At 43.4% G+C, this 19,983-nt stretch overlaps 1 protein-coding gene across 1 annotated transcript in view; it reads left to right on the forward strand.

Moving 5' to 3' along the window:
* LOC111144784 (acyl-CoA synthetase long chain family member 5) overlaps positions 1-19,983 on the forward strand; it is a 42,480-nt gene that overhangs the window by 19,866 nt on the left and 2,631 nt on the right. Inside the window, exons 4-18 of the mRNA XM_022499245.1 lie at positions 4,152-4,216; positions 4,329-4,430; positions 6,226-6,325; positions 7,311-7,489; positions 8,279-8,311; positions 8,400-8,451; positions 9,236-9,309; positions 9,943-10,020; positions 11,533-11,667; positions 14,760-14,894; positions 15,558-15,653; positions 17,551-17,623; positions 17,901-17,989; positions 18,284-18,400; positions 19,434-19,577. Coding sequence (XP_022354953.1) covers positions 4,152-4,216; positions 4,329-4,430; positions 6,226-6,325; positions 7,311-7,489; positions 8,279-8,311; positions 8,400-8,451; positions 9,236-9,309; positions 9,943-10,020; positions 11,533-11,667; positions 14,760-14,894; positions 15,558-15,653; positions 17,551-17,623; positions 17,901-17,989; positions 18,284-18,400; positions 19,434-19,577 — 1,472 coding nt within the window. The remainder of the gene's footprint in view (positions 1-4,151; positions 4,217-4,328; positions 4,431-6,225; positions 6,326-7,310; positions 7,490-8,278; positions 8,312-8,399; positions 8,452-9,235; positions 9,310-9,942; positions 10,021-11,532; positions 11,668-14,759; positions 14,895-15,557; positions 15,654-17,550; positions 17,624-17,900; positions 17,990-18,283; positions 18,401-19,433; positions 19,578-19,983) is intronic.

Consider the following 19,983-nt stretch of genomic DNA (forward strand, 5'->3'; position numbering starts at 1 on the left):
GCAGTTCCTTGCATTTATAGATGTAGAATCTGAGCCAGAATTAGTGCTCAGGGCTCCTGACTTCTTACCTTGTCCTTGACCCTAATGCTGGTCCATGCCCATACTCTTTAGGACCACAGAAAGCAATGATCTTTTGGACTTCCTTAGAAAGGCCACCACATGGACTTGGGCAAGTTCATTTGGAACTTATCAAGTCTCACTACTTATATCTGTATTACTGAACACAACGTGAGGTGTGCTAGTTTCCTTTCAAAATCAACCAGCTTATACTTCTCCCTCTACCTTCTTTATATATCTATATCTATCTATATATATATGTATATGTATATGTGTGTGTGTGTGTGTGTGTGTGTGTGTGTGTATTCTGTCCAAACATAGGTTTGCCTGTGTGACTTTTTAAAAAAGATTTTATTTATTTATTTGAGAGTAAGTGAGAGAGAGCATGAGCCAGGGGGGAGGGGCAGAGGGAGAGGGAGAAGCAGGCTCCCCGCAGAGCAAGGAACCTGATGTGGGGCTTGATCCCAGGACCCTGGGATCATGACCTGAGCTGAGGGAAGATGCTTAACAAACTGAGCCACCCAGGTGCTTTTGCCTGTGTGACTTCTCCCTTGTTCCCTTCTGCCTTTTCACTGTGACAATATTTACTAGCCAACTCCTGTCAAGTGCCAACGCATCAACCACTACACACATCCCAGCTGCTTAACCTCCCCTAAACCTTAAGGATTAGCTGTTATTGCCTCTACTTTTAAAAAATGAGGAAAAAGACACTCAGAGGTTCAGGAACATTCCAAAGGCAACAGAACTAGAAAATGTTGTAGTTGATATTGAAATCTGTCTAACTAGATTGTTCTATTTTCAGTCAGCTCTGAAGTGTTTTTTTTTTTTTTTAAAGATTTATTTATTTATTTATTTGTCAGAGAGAGAGAGAGGGAGAGAGAGCAAGCACAGGCAGACAGAATGGCAGGCAGAGGCAGAGGGAGAAGCAGGCTCCCTGATGAGCAAGGAGCCCTATGTGGGACTCGATCCCAGGACGCTGGGATCATGACCTGAGCCGAAGGCAGCCGCTTAACCAACTGAGCCACCCAGGCGTCCCAGCTCTGAAGTGTTTTATAAAAGTAGTTGTTCCTCCAGACAAAGAAAGGTTTATTGTAAAGAAAACTTCTATATGAAGGCTCCAAGTGGGACCATACTTGGTGTTTCTGACTCTAAATCAGTACTTATTTAGACTTCCATACAAATAACAAGCATTACCCAAAACATCCATTAGTTTCTTTCCTGTTCGGCAACCTAAGACACTATATGGCTAGTATAACAAACTTGCCTTTGGAATTTTCTATTTTTCAAAATTTTCTTCATTGAGTTTTCTTTCTTGTGTCATTGCTATAACTAGAACCAACCCATTTAGCACATGTTATGTGGCATATAAGATCCTTCATTTAGAATATCTTTTTCAATACTGAATCAAAACTTAACAGGTAAAGTTAAAATGGCTTCTCCTCTAAGCAGTTAGGAGAAATAGAAAAATGATGTCTGGTCCCAAGTGGAGATGAATACATCAGCTTTAACATACACTCTTTCTTTCTTTCTGTCTGTCTTTTTTTCTTTCCTTCAGAGAGGGTGACAGAGGCGGTGGGGCAGAGGGAGAGGGAGACAGAGAATCTCCAGAATTCAGGCTGAGCGTGGAGCCTGATGTAGGACTTGATCTCAAGGCGCTGAGATCATGACCTGAGCTGAAATCAAGAGTCAGATGCTTAACCAACTGAGCCAACCAGGCGCCCCTGGCCTAACCTGCACTTTAACTCCTATCCAGTAGATGGTCTATATTGAGAATCCGCTAAAATACAGCTCCCCTAGCACCACCTTGTTGCAGAGGACCAGATTTCCACACAGTAAGACCTAAGAATCTGAATCTCAAACAAAGCTTCTCAGGGGTTCTGTATGCCACAGTTTCAACTCTGCCTAGCTGAGGGCAGCAACTTGGCCAAGAAGTTAACTGGTGGGGTCTTTGTAGATGACCCTACCGTTAGAGCAGACGGACGTCTGAGTTGAATATGTGAATCAAAGGCTAAGCTGTTGCCTGGTCGGGACTTGGGCTAAATAGGCTGAAGCTGATTGGGCCCAGAGTTTAATGAGACTTCAGTTGGTGCCCCTAAGGGCCAATTATTTGACGTACTCCTTGGCCATGGGTCTCTGCTAGAACTTTCATCATTAGGGAAGTGATGTATGGTTTTCCCACATTTGCTGCCATTTCTTACTGGGTGAGCTAGAAGACACTGCCCCAGTCCTCCATGATGCTTTGTACCTTGGGATAACAATAGTTGGGTAACGTGCACAGAGAACATTCCATCAGTGGTGGATATGGAATATTAAGACAGTAGACTGTCTGAGGCACATTCTCTGGGATGGAGTGGTGGCTGTGAACACCTCAGGACCGGGACTTGCCTTGCCTCTTGGAAAGCGACCGTGTGAGTCCCGACGTCTTGAGCTGTCATGCAGCTCTTCTAGCAGAGAGAAAAAGTCCTCATGTTTCCTGTGGACAGGCCCCTTGTTCATTCCTTAAATATCTCTTTCATCAAAAGGGTTCTGTCTTTCCCTTTTGATGGGTTTCTTTCCCTTTCCTTCTGTCACTTAGATTGCAGGGTCACTGCTTTGTCTCTGAATTCTTAGTCACCCTGTCTCTGAACGCTTCCTTTTGGCAAGACCTGAGTCCCTCTCAGCAATCTGACTAGAACCTCTAGGTAAAATTTCCTTCCTTCTACTTTTCTCTCAGTAACTCTCTCTCCCTCTGGCTTAGATGTCGGGACTTCTCGATTAGTTAGCGTGGCTCTCTCACCCAACAGCACTATGCCATGGCTCGCATGGCTGACAGAACTGTTTATTCTAGTAAGCATAGTTCCCAAACTTGAGCTCTTCAGACATTTCATTCTTCTACTGTCAAGTGTACAACACAATTGTAAAGATATTGAAGGCAGATGTACATATGTACAGACAAGTGTGTACCTGTGTGTGTGCAGGTGTGTATGGGTTCCTGTAGTTCCTTATGAGCCTTGGTATCTCAGGAGACGTTCTCGTATAATTGGGAATTCTCGTTAAATGGGAAAAGTACATTAACAGATGATTTGAGAGAGTAAATGAAACAAAGCAAAAGGTCCCACTTTAAGAGCTGTTAAAGTACTAACTTTTTAAAACCTAGCAAACAAGAAGGATATGGAAAAGATACTATTGGGGGTCTACAACTTGATGTGTCACTGGTGGGAGAAAAATCCTTTTCTACAACTGTTCTGCTAAGCAATGTGGTTCAGGAGATCAAAAACGTGAGCTGTCTGTCCACCACAACCCCCGAGATCCCCCCAACACACACACACCAACCACGTTGTTTCATTTCAGAGACTCTATTCTACGAAATGTTCTGAATTTGATATTAGCAATTTGGAAATATTTATCAGAGCATTATTTCAGGTATCAGACTTGGAAATGACCCAAACACCCCCCCCCCCATGAGAAAAAGTCACTGCCACAGAGCCCTTCCTCAGTTGGCCAAAAAAGTCCACGGAAATCTCTGCAAAGAAGAAATAATAACAGGAATTTTCATATCAAATGGGGGATGAAAGTAGGATCCAAAACATATCTGTGGATTGAAAATAATCCTGTAAACCTATACAAAGGAACTTTGAAAATCAATATCAGTGTTAATAGTGTTTGGGTGGTGAAATCATTGACAGCTCATATTTTGTTTTTTTTTTTCTATATTTTTCTGAGCATACATTTCTTTTATGATAAGGAAGCTCAATCCAAGATTGTCTGATAGAGGCGGGCTGTTTGTGTTTACTTACAGGATTTTACTTGTTCACATCATGTGAACATTTTTTCCAAATGCCTGTTACCACGGAGGTCACATATTCCAACACCAAACCATGCTGAATGTTTCAATACATTTCCTAAATGTTTCAGATGTAGTTTGTAAGACTCTCTCTGCCTTTGAGAACTTTGAGAACTTATTGCCTTTGACTTTCCTTGACACATAAGAGAAGCCCATGTCCTTACTGGATTTCTCCTCCTTTGTCTCTTATCTCTCCCTAATCCTCTTTTACCTTCTATGATCCAAAGGATTTGCAGGTGGTGCTGATTTTCTTTAAATGTCATGTTTTTAGACAATGGGCCTTGCTTGGGATATAGAAAACCAAATCAGCCCTACAGATGGCTATCCTACAAGCAGGTAAGTCTTGCCCATTGTTTTGGGGGTAGACTCTTTTGTTAATGTGGCATTCTAGCTAATTTGCTCTCTTTGGGGTCTTGTCCCCTCCCCCCGCTCCCCATCTCTCTTGTAGGTGTCTGATCGTGCTGAGTACCTGGGTTCCTGTCTCTTGCATAACGGACATAAGCCATCACAAGACCAATTTATTGGCATCTTTGCTCAGAATAGGCCAGAGGTAACCATGCTCAAGTTAACTTCAGAAACTAAAGACTTAAAACCTGGCCCAAAACCAGCACTCTGACACTTGCTCATGATTTACCAAAAATTTTTAAAGCTCTCTTATTCTATAAATATTGTCCCCCCAGTAAAGAGTTACAGTTCAGTGCTCCCTTAATTCCTGGTTGAATGCCTAGGGTTCCAAGTTAGTACCTGGATTTCTCTTATTTCCTAGCCCACGATGATTCACTTTAAGTCCATCTCTTTGTTGTGTGAAGAATATAAGGAAGCTATGTGGGGCTGGCAAGTAAGAGCTTGGGGACACTGTAGAAAGGGGGAGGTATTTTTATAGAATGGGAACTTGCATGTTATACTTGAACTTGTCAAACAAGGTACCCAGTGCTACCGAGAGAGACTGTATACATCTTTCCGCAGTGATTGAAAGCAGATGGTAGATGTCAAGATGATTGGAATTAAGCTTTAGTTAAGTCTTAGACCAATATCCTCAGAGAAAGCCTTTTTCTGCTGCAGAAAGGTTGGATGGATGTCCTATGCTCCCTAGAGCCAGCTGCTTAACCAAAACCCTGGGAGGGCACTGGCTGCACTTTGAGGTGATTCTACATAATCCACCTTTGTGACCCTCTCAATCAGCCTCAATAAGAAGAGATGTCCTTGACTCTTCATTTAGGAACTTAATGCCCAACCAAGTGTATTCGACGGCTTGGGCTGCCATAACAAAATACTGTAGACAGGGGGAGCTTAGACAATAGAAATTTCCTTTCTCATGGTTCTGGAGCCTGGAAGTCCAAGATCAAGGTGTCAGCAGGTTTGGTTTCTACTGAGGGCTCTGTTCTTGGCTTGCAGGTGGCCACCTTCAAAGTGAGTCCTCACACGGTCTTTCCTCTGTCATCCCTGGTACCTCTTCCTCTTCTTACAAGGACACCAGTCATATGGGCTCGGGACCCCACCCTTATGACCTTATTTAGCCTTAGTTACCTCTTTAAAGCCCCTATCTCCAAACGCAGTCCCATTGGGGGTTAGGGTTTCAACATGAATTTAGGGTGGGGGGGACACAATTCAGTACATAGCACCTAGACTGGCGTTCAAGGCCCACCATTAGCAGATTCTGACCCACCTTTCTAATTCATTTCGTATTGTTCTTCATGCTGCTTGATGTACACACAGAGATATTGTGCTATCCTATCTTTGCACATCCACTTCCTTCTTCCCTGAATGTCTGCCCTGCTTCTAGCTGCCATACTAAATCTTACCAGTCCTTCAAAACCCTGCCCAATTTCCATCACTTTCCCCAAAGCAGTTCTAGATGGCCTTTACCCCTACCCTAAAGTGATTTCTCCCTCCTTAAAACTGGGGCACCTGGGAGGCTTGGTCAACTGAGCATCCAACTCTTGGTTTCAGCTCCGTCCATGATCTCAGGGTCTTGAGATCAAGCCCCACGTCTGACTCCACACTCAGTGGGGAGTCTGCTTGGAATTCCCTCTCCCTCAGCTACCCCCTCCTACCTCCCACCTAAAAACAAAATCCCTTAAAACCAGTGGTTTCTGTCCCTTTATCGATGGAACTTACCATACTCTACCTCTGTATTTTGGTCCTCTTGTATTGTAGTTGTCTGTGCTAGCTTATCTCTTCTTTAACTTTACTTTATAGCATTAGCAATGGAAGTCTCTAGGGCCCCTAGGTGATTTATTTTAACACAAAGGCATCAAATAAGCGCTGATTGGCTGAATGACTGAAGTAATACTCTTCCTTTTCAAAGTGTTCTCTAGTTCTTACTTGAGCTTTTTTCCACATAGTGGATCATCTCTGAGTTGGCTTGTTACACGTACTCCATGGTAGCTGTCCCCCTGTATGATACCTTGGGAGCAGAAGCCATCATATACATTGTCAACAGGGGTAAGAGTTTGCTATTAAATTATAACTTGATTCTATCTTAATGCTGAGTAATTCCTCAATATCTGCTTTTGTTAGCCAACTTCAAATGGTATGGCCAGAATTTGGGGAAGTCTTTCCTGTTCTGTAATACTGAGGATATAATTTACAAGGAGATTACAAAGAGCCCAAGCAGGTGTTGGCTTCTACACAGAAGGTTCAATGAAATGTTCAAGGCGGCAGAGTGTGACAATAGAGTTTAAAGATAAGACTACTTACATTGGCCCCACTGGATAAAAGGTCATAGAGTGAGTCACTAAGTCATTTAATTGACTAAATCACTATGAAACCACTGATTTCATTTCCTATCGTTGTAAATCCAAGTCAGTACAGTTAGTCAGCATGTACCAATGGTACATCCATTTGTAGAAAAAATTATCATTATTAGAGAAATAAGTACAAGTTCAGTGGCTCAGTAACAACCCATTCATATATCCAAAATCTAACTTTCTGTCCCAGAACTAGGAGGTTAAGTGACTAGACCCGTTTGGACTATAGACACAATCGCAAGTTTTTTTTACCTTTATAGACAAGTATCCAAGAAAATGCTAACATGTAGAATCATAAACTGTTTGTCTGCTGAAATGCCATTTGTCCCTTCTTTTCCCTTCTATTCCCTACTCCCCTCCCCAAAATAAAACACACTGACAGAACCACACCTGAGGGATCCATCTTTGTTGTCTGTATTCTTAAGCAGGAGTTTTGTGACTCTAGGAACTCTAAACTGTCTGGGCAGCTTGCATGAAAATTATGCGCTTCCGTTTCCGTTACGCTCATATATTATTGATGGAATGCTTCAGGTTTTATGCATTATAAATCTGATTTGCAGATGTAATCTCATCTGGGTACCCACTAGCTTTGAAATTTTCAAAAACGTCTTCCCCGTTGCAAAGCAATCAGGTACAGGGCAGAGCAGGAAGGTGACCTCCAGCTCTGTTTCTGCTTTCAGCTGATATCACTACAGTGATCTGTGATACGCCCCAAAAGGCATCAATGCTGATAGAGAATGTGGAGAAGGGCCTCACCCCGGGCCTGAAAGTGATCATTCTTATGGATCCCTTTGAGGATGACATGAAGCAAAGAGCAGAGAAAAGTGGAATTGAGCTCTTATCCATGTTTGATGCTGAGGTATGTGCCTTAAATTGAACTACTAGCTCCAAGGCTGTTCTGCCACTAGGCATGATGAGGAGGATATTGACAGGAGAGCACAGGCTGCTGTCAGCCAGCAGTGGAAGGGGAGGAGTCCATGAGACTCCTGCTGTGAGGCTTTGAGGAGAATTTCCCTTGAGAAATTCAGGGACTGTGTCAGAGGAGAATGGTCTGTGGCCAGTAGGCACAGACTTCTAAAGTAGAGGACTTATCAATACGGAGTTCAGTGGTAGCTAAATATAGGGGTCCTGGAGTCCGGTGGCAGGGTTCACGTTCCAGCACCACATCCAAGAGTTAGGTGATCTGAGGCAAGGTTCTCCGCATCTCCCTTCTCCCCTCTGTAAGATGAGGCTGACATAGTTCCCACCTCGCAGAGCAGTTGTAAAGAGTTGCCTGAGTTAATCTATAGAAAGTGTTCGGAACAGTGCCTGCCATGTAGTAAGCACTGAAATATCAAGGATACCTGTTACTCAAAAAGGTTTAGTAATGGTCCTAGATGACTGAACCTCAAGAGTAGAATGGGAAATTTGGACATCTGGAATCTGCCCTCCGGAGGTTGGAGTTCTAGAGAAACTCTATGCTCTATCCCTGGGCCTTTCACTGTGCCTGAATGTTGGCTTCTGGGCCTGATTTGGGTTACAATTTTGGTTTTATTCTCACAGAAAAGGGGTGTGTTTGCATGGAAAAGAGAAAGAGAGGGCTGTATTTGTCATTAGTCGTCCCATCTTAACTAACTAGACTTCCTTTCTTGGCTTTCTGTTTATGTAGAATCTAGGCAAAGAGAACTTCAGGAAACCTGTGGTAAGTTTTCTTCTGTTCAAATTTGAGTCTTGCCCAGTTAAATTCCCAAAGTTCTTGGTAGGTTAATCTCTTGTGCTTCCCCCTCTAGCCTCCTAAACCAGAAGACCTGAGTATCATCTGCTTCACTAGTGGGACCACAGGTCAGTGTGCATGAAGCTGTCCCAGAGGCCCCTGGTTGGCCAAAAACATGGCTTGAGTCACTGAGCATGGGTGGGCTGGTAAATATTCCCTATAATGAGCCCTATCCTTAGGGTCTTACACCCCGAAGCTTTTGAATATGGATGCCCCAATGGAAAAACAGGTATAAGCAAATAAATTTCATAGAACACACTGGGAAGGGTTTCCATGCTATGGATTTCAGGAGCCTTTCAGATGGCATCACAAAGTCAACTTTCTTCCCCAACCACCACTCTCTCAACTTGACATCGTCAGAATAGTTTCGCTCAATCAAGGTGACCCAGAGAGAGTTCTACGCAGATCAGTGTGTGTCTTCCCCACCCCTACAGTGACTTATCCCATTAGAACTCCTAATAGCTTTTGATATGGCCCATGATGGCCTATAGTCATATTCTCCTGTCCACTGAGCCAGTTTGTAATGTGATAAGTAATAAAGTTAGGTCTGAAGTCCTAAATATAAAAACAGCACAAGGTGGGGTTACTTGGATTTTTGCTTTTGACTGTTACAATCTGAAAATGTGACTGTACCCTCTGTGGTAGTAGAAGGCTAACAGTGTTGTCAGTGGTGGTGTCTCTGGGTGCATTAATTGTTCATAAATGGTGTCCCATACCATTCATAAGGACACAGTGACAGGAGAAGCTCTTGGGTCTCTGGAACAGAACCAATTGAATGCAACTTCTTTCATAGCCAAAGGCTACCTTTTAGTTATTTAAAGGCTCTTTCTCTCCATGTCCTGTTTCCTATAGGTGACCCTAAAGGAGCCATGCTGACCCATCAAAATATTGTTTCAAATGTTTCTTCTTTCCTCAAGTGTATGGAGGTCAGTGGTCCATTGAAAAAGAGGTCCTCATTAAAATGTAAATCTGTCTTGAGATTTTAATCTTGATGGCAGAGGAGGCAGAGACAAACACAAAACAAACCAGAAACAAACAAAAATCATGTTAAAGGCCTGGATGTAGACAAATAATGGTGCATCTTGGTCCAGAGGTCTGTGCATTTTTAAGCCTTGGTCTTTTAGAATCGCTGCACATCTCTACACTCAGTGAAGTTAAGGGACAACCTCTCAGACTTATACAGTGTACTACCTGTACAACTGTGTTTGACAGTCCTAGGAAGGAGTGTTCTTTAAAATCAAAGAAAAAATTTTATTGAGATATCATTGATATAACATTGTGTTAATTCCAGATGTACAACATAATGATTCATGTGTGTGTGTGTATTTATATACATATATATGTTACAAAATGGTCCCCACAATAAATCTAACATCCATCACCACATGCAGTTAGTTTTTTTTTCTTGAGAACAATTAAGATCTAGTTAACAATTTTCGGATATACAATACAATACTATAAACTATTAACTATTGCTAACAATAGCTTGTTTTAAATCTCCTTTGGAAGCGAAAGCTGGCATTAACCCAATGTTGTCTCCTCCTTGTTCTGATCGCTAGCATGTTTTCAAGCCCTCCCCTGATGATGTGACCATATCCTACCTCCCCTTGGCTCATATGTTTGAGAGGGTTGTACAGGTGAGTGTCCTGTGTTCCCAGCAGATATGTGAAAAGACAGTCCTGACTTGCTAGTTCCATGTTTTTTCCAAAGGCAGCTACACAGCGTTTCCAGTCCTTTCTCTGATGGGAACGCACAGGGAGGGAGCAGATGCAGCTGAGTCCTGAGCCTGGCCTTACTCCTCACTTGCTGCGAAGCCTTTCTAGCGGGGTCTGGGTCTGTCCAGGGGGGCTGATGCTCGCTTCTGCCTTCACACAGTGTGCCTGTGAGTCCTGAAGTCCAAGCCAGGAGCTATCTGCTCTTGACTCTGAGCTGGGAGAGGAAACATTAGTTCCTCTTTTACATTTTGTGTTGGTTAGAATTTTTTTTTTTTTTAAATCTTGGGTTAGACCAGGGCACCTGGGTGGCTCTGTCGTTAAGCGTGCCTTCGGCTTAGGTCATGATCCCAGAGTCCTGGGATGGAGCCCTGCATCAGGCTCCCTGCTCGGCAGGGAGTCTGCTTCTCCCTCTCGCACTCCCCCTACTAGTGTTCCCCCCTCACTGTCTCTCCCTGTCAAATAAATAAATAAATAAATCTTAAAAAAAAAAAAAATCTCAGGTTAGCAAGAAGAAAGTTAGCTCCTGGAAGGGCAGAGAAAGAGCATTTGATCCGGCAAGATGTTCAGTGTGTGTGTGTGTGCCAGAGAGCTGCCTTTCTGTGAGTGGACTGCTGGCTTTTCAGGCAATTCTGGGGTGGATTTGAGAACTGAAAGCAGTGCTGGCTTCCCAAAACCCATTTGGTAAGATGGACAGAAAATCCCCTCTCTGCTTCCTGCTTAAATCCCTCTTCAGCCAGCTTATCTGTTGATGGGTGAAGTGCCAAAATGAACAGTTCAGCTCCTTGGATTGAGGTATTGACATCTGATTAATATGATATCAGTTTTTTTTTTTTTAAGATTTTATTTATTTATTTGACAGAGAGATCACAAGTAGGGAGAGAGGCAGGCAGAGAGAGAGGAGGAAGCAGGCTCCCCGCCGAGCAGAGAGCCCGATGCGGGGCTCGATCCCAGGACTCTGAGATCATGACCTGAGCCGAAGGCAGTGGCCCAACCCACTGAGCCACCCAGGCGCCCCTGATATCAGTTTTAATAAGGATACTTTTTCACATTTTAATGTCTCTGAAACTGAGACGTCTTGCAGCTATAGGCATGTTCTGGTCTAAGTGGCAGTGTTTTCCTTAGTGCTATGGAGTGAACGAACGGTCTCTGACAAAGGACAGTGTCTCAGACTGTCACTCAGAGCTCTGGGTGGAACAGGGTGGGCCCTTAGTCTCACGGTCTGTCTCACCCATCCTGCCACCTCAGCAGCAAAGAGTTTCCAACCTGTCCTGGGGGCAGGCTCTCAGAATTCTGGGTATCTGAAACGTGTGGGGAGGGGGCTATACAGTGGACAGTGTCCATGGATGTCACCTTGGTTCCTCGATTCTGTCTAAAACAGTCCTTACCCAAAGGGGGCCTTTGGCTCTGAGCCCTGATCTCTGGTTTTGCTTTTAGGCTGTTGTGTACTCCTGTGGTGCCAGAGTTGGTTTCTTCCAAGGAGATATCCGGTTGCTGTCTGATGACATGAAAACTCTGAAGCCCACAGTATTTCCCGTCGTGCCTCGACTACTCAACAGAATCTATGATAAGGTACTAACCTCGCTTCTGCTGGGCTGGCCCTGAGGTGAAGAACCTGTCTGTGGCTGAGGCCTGACTAAGCTCTCAGGGACTCCGTGTTGCTAAGACATTTTTTCCACGTCCACCCCATCCTCCCTACAAGCACCCACCTATGGCCACATTCACAAACGCGACTGTGAAACACCGTAGTAAATGAAACCCCTTCATCTGGATAGGATAATGTGGACAAGATCTGGAGAAAGAGCTCAATTCAGAGACTTGGTGAGCCCCTCAAATTTAAGCTGACTTACTGAGGAGTTGTCACTCTGATTTGTTAACACCTGTTGCTACGGAGCTTCCTGCTGAGGCATGGGTCCCACAGTCAACATTTCATATGCCTTCCATTATCCAAACCTCACAAAATCACAGGAAATCACATCTGGACTTACCATTTCCAAATTATAGCTGAGGAGACTGAGCCTCAGAGGTTAAACAAACAAACAAACAAAAAGCTTGACCGAGTCTATCCAATGAGGGGTTGGGCCACAATCCTATTGTCACAAAGTCATTCCTTGTCATTGATCCCTGCTCTGTTTTTCTTTAGAGTTTACGATGTGGTGATTTTTCTAATTCGATTAATTCAGTTACTTCCCTTGTGTTCCTTAGCTGAGGTTCTTTCATAACGACATGACAAATATTCTTTCCCTTTATTTATCAATCTTCAGAATAATGAACTGGTGCCTCAGTGGTCTTCAGAAATGACCCAGATTTTTTGCTTTGTAATATTATGAACTTGTGATTTGCATAGTTGTACACTTAATGCACTTCATTCTTCGTGATGTCCAAATTGGCCCACCGTGGAAGCTGGGAGCCCCATCAAGCTGTTCATGTGTCCTTTTGACCTAACCCCAGTAGTTTCTAACAGCTTCCCTGCTTTGTGATATAACATGTCCCCAGGTTATCTTTTTTTTTTTTAAGATTTTATTTACTTATTTGACAGACAGAGACTACAAATAGGCAGAGAGGCAGGCAGAGAGAGAGGAAGGGAAGCAGGCTCCCTGCCAAGCAGAGAGCCCCATGAGGGGCTCAATCCCAGGACCCCGGGATCATGACCTGAGCCGAAGGCAGAGGCTTTAATCCACTGAGCCACCTAGGCGCCCCCCCGCAGGTTATCTTTAATGTCTCTCACCCAAGTCGTGGATTGTTTAATCTTCCCAAGGAGTCCTTGGAACTGGGCTATGAGCCCAGGCAAGATAGTAATAGACTCCAGGCTCTGAACCAGATGCTCGATCCGTTCATAATTGCACAGGAGTGGGAGCCCCCAGCAAATAACGGCCACATGGCACTCTTCACGGGCTTTGGACTCCACCGCTGAGACTCTAGCTCTCCTCTTCACACTGATTCTTAGATACTATCTTGGGGCTCCAGGGATGGGGCAGGCAGCATTCTAGAACACAGATGACCCTAGGACATTGAAAGTGCTGTCAGCATGTCATAGCAGCTCTCAGCATGCTATGGAATTATTTGCTGGTTATTATGGTTTATGTTCATGTTGTTAGATATTTTTACTTTGGAAAAAAAAAAAGATTTATTTATTTATTTGTGAGAGAGAGAGCACATTAGCAGGAGCAGAGGAGGAGAGAATCTTAAGCAGACTCCAGGCCAAGTGTGGAGACCAATGCAAGGCTTGATCTCATGACCCTGAGGTCACGACCTGAGCCAAAACCAAGAGTCAGACACTTAACTGACCCTACCACTCTGGTGCCTCAGACACTTTTACTTTTTTTTTTTTCTTTATAAATAAAGATCACTTAATTTCTTTTTTAAGATTTTATTTATTTATTTGAGAAATAGAGCACAAGCAGGGAGAGGAGGAGAGGCAGAGGGAGAAGCAGACTCCCCACTGAGCAGGGAGCCTGATGCGAGACTCAATCCCAGGACCCCAGGATCATGACCTGAGCTGAAGGCAGACACTTAACTGACTGAGCCACCCATGCCACCCCCACCCCCCACGTTTTTACTTCCAATCGTTTTTTTAATGATATGGTGATACTTAACACAGAGTCTACTTGTGTCACTTATTTTAAAAATGGAGGACTTTATTAGTGTGAGTCTCCAAATTCCAGCTTTTGTCAGTGACTTATTCGGAGATTATCTTGTGACTAATGAAGATAAATCTCTTAAGGTTGAAAGAGGCATCAGGTATGACAGGATTCTGGCAACATTTGAGTGTAGATCTTAGAGCTGATGAGACATTAGTAAAACAATGGCATAGGCATGAGTAGATGCCTAGATCACTGTTGGCAGTTGAACAGCTCTATTGGCTATAGGCTCAGAAATGGAAGTATCGATAAGGAAGATGGCTGGAGAGTTCTCTTCCAATTTTGTGCAGGAAAAGAACCTTGGTTTCCTTGAATCCGACTTCCAGTAGGATGGAGTCCTGAAGGCCAGAATATAGGGTTCAGGACTTAATTTTGGAAGTAAGGGGGATTTCAAGTTGTACTTGAAGCTCTCCTTTGGCAGGTGTATGTTTGATGGATTAGAGTCAGTGAGGCAAGGGAGTCTAGAGAAATAATGTGAGCTTGTCAGAACTAAGCCCAAAGTGAAGAAATAAATAGGAAAGTCCATTGGGTTTCGTATGGTGTGGCTAGAGGAACTTTAATCATAGAGAAAAGTGGTGTTTCTCCAAATTTAATGTATATAAGCTTCAGAGGTATGGGGATGGGGGGATGTCGCGCTTGTTTAAAAAAAATAATCAGATTCCTAAGTCTTTCTTTGATCTATTGAAAGCCCAAAAGGTATTGACCATTGAGCTGTTTCTTATCTATCCAAATGATTTTCGTAAGCAGATATTGAGAATATTTTGAGAACATGATCAAAGTTGTCAAGATTGTTTGCCAAGGACAAGAAATCTGCAGGAGCTTGAACTCTGTACATGTATACTCAGTGTACTTATGTCTTAGTGTGGCCATAATTATCTGGAATTATCATTATTTAGCAACCCAGTTCATGAATGAAAGTCACTTCCTTATGAAGCAAGAAGGCACTATCTCTTGCTCACTGATGAATGGCTTTGGTACGCATCTCCAATAGGTTTTGAACTAAGAGGAGCTATCATCTTGCAGGTACAAAATGAAGCCAAGACACCCTTGAAGAAGTTCTTGTTGAACTTGGCTATTTCCTCTAAATTCAGTGAAGTGAAAAAGGGGATCATCAGGCGTGACAGTTTATGGGACAAGTTCATCTTTGCAAAGATCCAGGTAGGTTGGCGGGGTCTTGGACAGAGCCAGGCAAATATCTGGGCTTTCTGCTAGCTTATCATACTTGGACAACTTTGTCATTAAAGGAAATTGGTCAAAAAGCAAAAAAAAAAAAAAAAAAAAAAAAAAAAATTCTTTTACTTAAGTTCTAACGTATACTCTTATTCTCTTAGGTGATCTGTTGACATTATATGTAATGCAAAGGGCCTGAGAATATAAATTATCTGAGGAAATATTTAAAAACTGCAGGTTGAGTCTCAGCTATGGGTGATAGGGACAAGGGCAGCAAACATGTTAAGTGCTTTTCCTCAAGGCCCGCCCTGTTCTAAGTGCTTTGCAAATTACCTAGTTTAATTCTTTTTTTTTTTTTTTTTTATTTTTATTTGGCAGAGACAGAGATCACAAGTAGGCAGAGAAGCAGGCAGAGAGAGAGAAGGGGGGTAAGCAGGCTCCCCACTGAGCAGAGAGCCCGATGCGGGGCTCGATCCCAGGACCCTGAGATCATGACCTGAGCCGAAAGCAGAGGCTTAACCCCTGAGCCACCCAGGTGCCCCTAGTTTAATTCTTATACTAGGTAGGCTGCTCTACCCATTTAGCAATGGGGGAAATTGAAGCCAAGGAATAGGTTTCAGAGGCTTTTTTTTTTTTTTTTCTACTCAACAGGCCAACCTGGGCGGGAGGGTTAATTTCATGGTCACTGGAGCTGCCCCCATCTCTTCTCCAGTCTTGACGTTCCTCCGGGCGGCACTGGGATGTCCGGTAAGACAAGCACCTTCTTTGAAGATAGCTTATTTCATTTTTGCACAAATAGAGCTCACTCTTTAAAAAAATGAAAACATGACTGAAAAACACCATGGAGAAAGTTACCCAAAAAAATCTCAAAATCAGTAAAAATAACCCTTCTCTTTATGCATCTGTGTATAGAAACTTTTATATAAACTGGCATCAGTTCTAAAATACTTATTAAACTATGTCCCATCCACATTGGGCTGGTCAAATAAAGATCTACATCATTTTAGTTGTTTTGAGGTAGTTTATTGGATATACCTGAGTGACTCATCTCCTACTGATGGACACTTAAGCCACTATTTTTTTCACTATTATAATCAGTGAGATGATAAGGATACTGTCTACCAAAATAGTCATAATATATGGGTTTGCTTTGTATGTTAATGTAGATTATCACACTTCCCTCCAGAAAGGCCTTGTCTTTTTTTTTATACATTCCTGCAAATAATGCACGAGACCTTATTTCCCTACATTCTTGCCAGTGTCAGGCTCTCTCAGTTATTTAAATCTGAACCAACCAGATGCATGAAAAATCTCAGTGCAGTTTTGTTTCTTTTATTGACACTGAACATCTTTTATATCACTTATTGGCACTTGTATTTCTTCCATGAGTTACTCTATTACTTTCTTACAGAAAAATTGCTATATCCCAGTTTCAAATGTTTATGTCATCAAACTGATTAAACTTTTTTACTTGTGGTTTTTGAATTGCTTAGACAGGACTCTCTGACTCCAGTATTCCACAAGACTGCTGTCCTTCATATTTTCGGATACTCAAATGGTTTTACTTTTTTCTAATGAAGTCTCTATTCCATCTCGAATTGCGTACAAGTGCTTGGGTGTGCACATTCTCTTTTTCCCCCTAGATAGCTAACTAGTTCATCCATTTGACCAACATGCACAGCATGAGAAAAACAGGTCCTTGTCCTCACCATGTCCCCTTGGGTAGGACCACCATCAGAAAAGATTCTGAATTGATGCAAAGGCCAGAGCTCTTCTATGCTTTCAAATTACCATCCTCTTGGCCATTTTTAATACTTTCATTTCCCTCGGCCCCTAAAAGCCATGGATCAGTAGGTCCTGTTGCCATCAGAAATGCCCCTTCTCCATCTCTACAGAGTCTGCCTAGCACGGCCCAGCCCGCACTGCAGTAGCTGGGGCCCTGGTTTGCCCCACCAGCCTCTCTCTGGTCAAGGTTATTCTCTATACCATGGTTTGGCAAACTGCAGCTCAGGCCAAATCTGACCCTGTTGCCTCTTTTCAGAAGCGAAATTTTGGTGGAATGGAGCCATGCCCATTCATTTACATGATGTCTACAGCTGCTTTTGTTCTCCATTGGCAAAGTAGTCCAGACAGAGCCCAGAGGCTCACAACACTGAAAATATTTACTGTCTGGTCCTGTAGAGAAAAAGCTCGCCAGTCACTGTTCTGTATCACAGCTGGAGCTATTTCTTTCAAAAAGCAACAATGTAACACACCAAGAAACGAAACCCCAAACAACTGAAACACTGCTGTGTGTTTTCAATTCCTTCGGAAGGGCTCCACTGCTCAGGCTCAAGAGCCATTGTCCCCAGGTGTCACTCCACTTCAGAACTCACATTTTCCTGTCAACTTGAAATGCTACCTTTCCTGAAATATAGTAGAAGTGTTAATACTTTGGTCTATTTCTGGAGACTTTTGGTTTTTGGGTGCATCCCCACTAACGATTTCGGAACTCAGGCGTGGTATTAGGTATTAATACCTGAAGGTATTTGGACACCAAGCATCTTTCAGTCCTGAGAGACCTTCCTCCTGTCTTGCTGTAGGGCGTTGCCATTTCATGCTTTGTCTTAAGTTTAAGTCTCAGACCCTTCTTTGGTTTCCCCAGGTGTTCGAAGCCTATGGTCAAACAGAATGCACGGCTGGCTGTACGTTTACGTCACCAGGTGACTGGACTTCAGGTAGGTTCTCTGCCTACTGGGCGGGAGATGCGGTGGTTGGGAGAAAGGTTCTACCTGAACTAGGGCTTAGGTTAGATAACCTCAGTGCTCTGGCCAAATGTGGCACATGGCAAACTCAAGTTTCAGTCCAGAGGTTTCTATCTTGGCTATCCAGCATAGGCACCAGGTAACTTTTCAGTCTTTCTCTTTTAGAGTCAATCCAAAAATATCTCAGAAATGTGCCCAGAACTATCTCCGGTTCATGGCTTCCCAGCTGAATTAATGTGGTGTGTTCTAGGGCATGTTGGAGTCCCCCTGCCTTGCAATCACGTGAAGCTGCAAGATGTACCTGACATGAACTACTTTTCAGTGAACAATGAAGGAGAGGTGGGTAGGTTGTGCTCTGTAGTCACGCCCAGACAATCAGAGTAGAGACGTTTATGTCAGAAAGAGCACACAACTGTGAGCAGACGTGGGTTTGACTCAAGATCTTTAACAAGGAACTGAAAATTTGTGCACCTCACTTTGCCAGCGCCTACAACAGGGACTGAAATCTGGTGGTGTTCCTACTGTAGTGGGAATCATCCAATGGTTTAAGGTGGGAGCAGGTGTTTGGTCAGTGCCTCTGCTGGGAGTCCGAACCTTTGCCACTGGTACCACCCTGTGCTGTCTTCTGTGCAGATCTGCATCAAGGGCAGCAATGTGTTCAAAGGATACCTGAAGGATCCTGAGAAAACCAAGGAAGCCCTGGATGAGGACGGCTGGCTTCACACAGGAGACATCGGCCGTTGGCTCCCGGTGGGTGCTTCTTCAGAATTTCTGGAAGCCTCTGTTGTTGGACTGAAGAAAACTATCTGTTTATAATATGCAGAGATGCGAGTAGATTCATCAGCTGAGGCAGCTGGAAGGATTAGGTCTGTATCCTGCCTGGCTTGTGGCATCCTCAGACTATAAAGAGGAGAACACCACCACTGAAGAACCTAGGTGGGAGATCTGTGTTCTAGTCCCAGCTATTCCATGGACCAAGAATGTAATTCCGAGTACGTCCCCACACTAGAGTGACAGAGCGCCGTACCTTATCAGTCATTTCCAGATAATGTCCATTAGGCTGAACTGAAAACTAATTCCTGGAGTCAGCCTTCTTTATGGTTCCATGGTTGGTTCAGTCTGTTGTCCTACTTAGGGTGTGTTCACGTGGATTGTATTTGCTACTTGTCCCAATTCTACAGTTCAAATTCCTAAGAACCTAAGCTCCTCAGACCAAATGGCTCAGAAAAATGAAGCTGCAAATGACCTCTGGTGGCTGGTCAGAGCCTTCCCTGGCCCTCCTTCAGTCCTACCGAGCACAATCATTGACATGCTTCATTAGCATTAGGACAGTGAAGCTCTTTCAGCCTGCTCAGGGTCTAACAGGAGCGATACACGAAAGGGAGTCAAGGACCAGGAGATCCAACTAATCCAGAAATCTTAGTAAATATAACTCCTTCCCTATTCCTGAGAGTTCTGGAAATAGAATAATTGGAAATTAAGTTATTGGAAATTCAGAGCTGCGAAGTTTCTTCATTGGATGAGGAAACCACTTACACAGCTTCAGCAGGTCCTGGAGATGCTTTCTGAGGCTCTCCACCGAGGACAAAACAGTATAGACAGGTTCTTGCTGGAAGCCTCTCCCTTCCCTTTCCCCAAAGCCAACAAAGAAAAATGAAAAGTTTGCTCAAAAGTCTCTAGAGAGATCAAGTTTACAGAAAGAAAATACCTGTCACTTTGCCGCTCTATCCACTGACATCCCCCAGAGGGCTCAAACACTGACGCTCTTCTCTCTTTCCTATAGAACGGAACTCTGAAGATCATTGACCGTAAAAAGAACATCTTCAAGCTGGCCCAAGGAGAATACATTGCTCCTGAGAAGATAGAAAATATCTACATCAGGAGTAGACCAGTGTTGCAAATTTTTGTGCACGGGGATAGCTTACGGGTAATACGCTGTTTTAACGATAGCCATTTTCAGATACGGGCTGTGCTGGCTCCAATAGCTACAGGAAATCTGGATAGGCGGGTGTTGGATGCGAAGATTTGTGCTTGTAAAACCAAATTAAGTGAAGTCATACTCCAACCCTCGAGGCAATATTATGTAAAAAAAAAATCATTTAAGTGTGAGGGAGTCTGTGAACAAGTCAATAGAATTGTTCTCATGGTTACTCTAAAGAGTAGCCAATTAGTCACAAAGGGCCCCATGTCACACTTAGTTCCCACTACAGTGGGAGTTCCTCTGGCACAAGGAACTATTTTATACATACTGTGCTTAAACTTAACTTTTGGGGAGTGGGTGGGGATTAGCAAAAGACAGGCCATAGATGCTTTAGGCTTGATGCTGAATACTA

Source organism: Enhydra lutris, unplaced genomic scaffold, assembly GCF_002288905.1.
Source record: "Enhydra lutris kenyoni isolate GAN:26980312 unplaced genomic scaffold, ASM228890v2 scaffoldscaffold12, whole genome shotgun sequence".
In the NCBI taxonomy this organism is placed as follows: domain Eukaryota; kingdom Metazoa; phylum Chordata; class Mammalia; order Carnivora; family Mustelidae; genus Enhydra; species Enhydra lutris.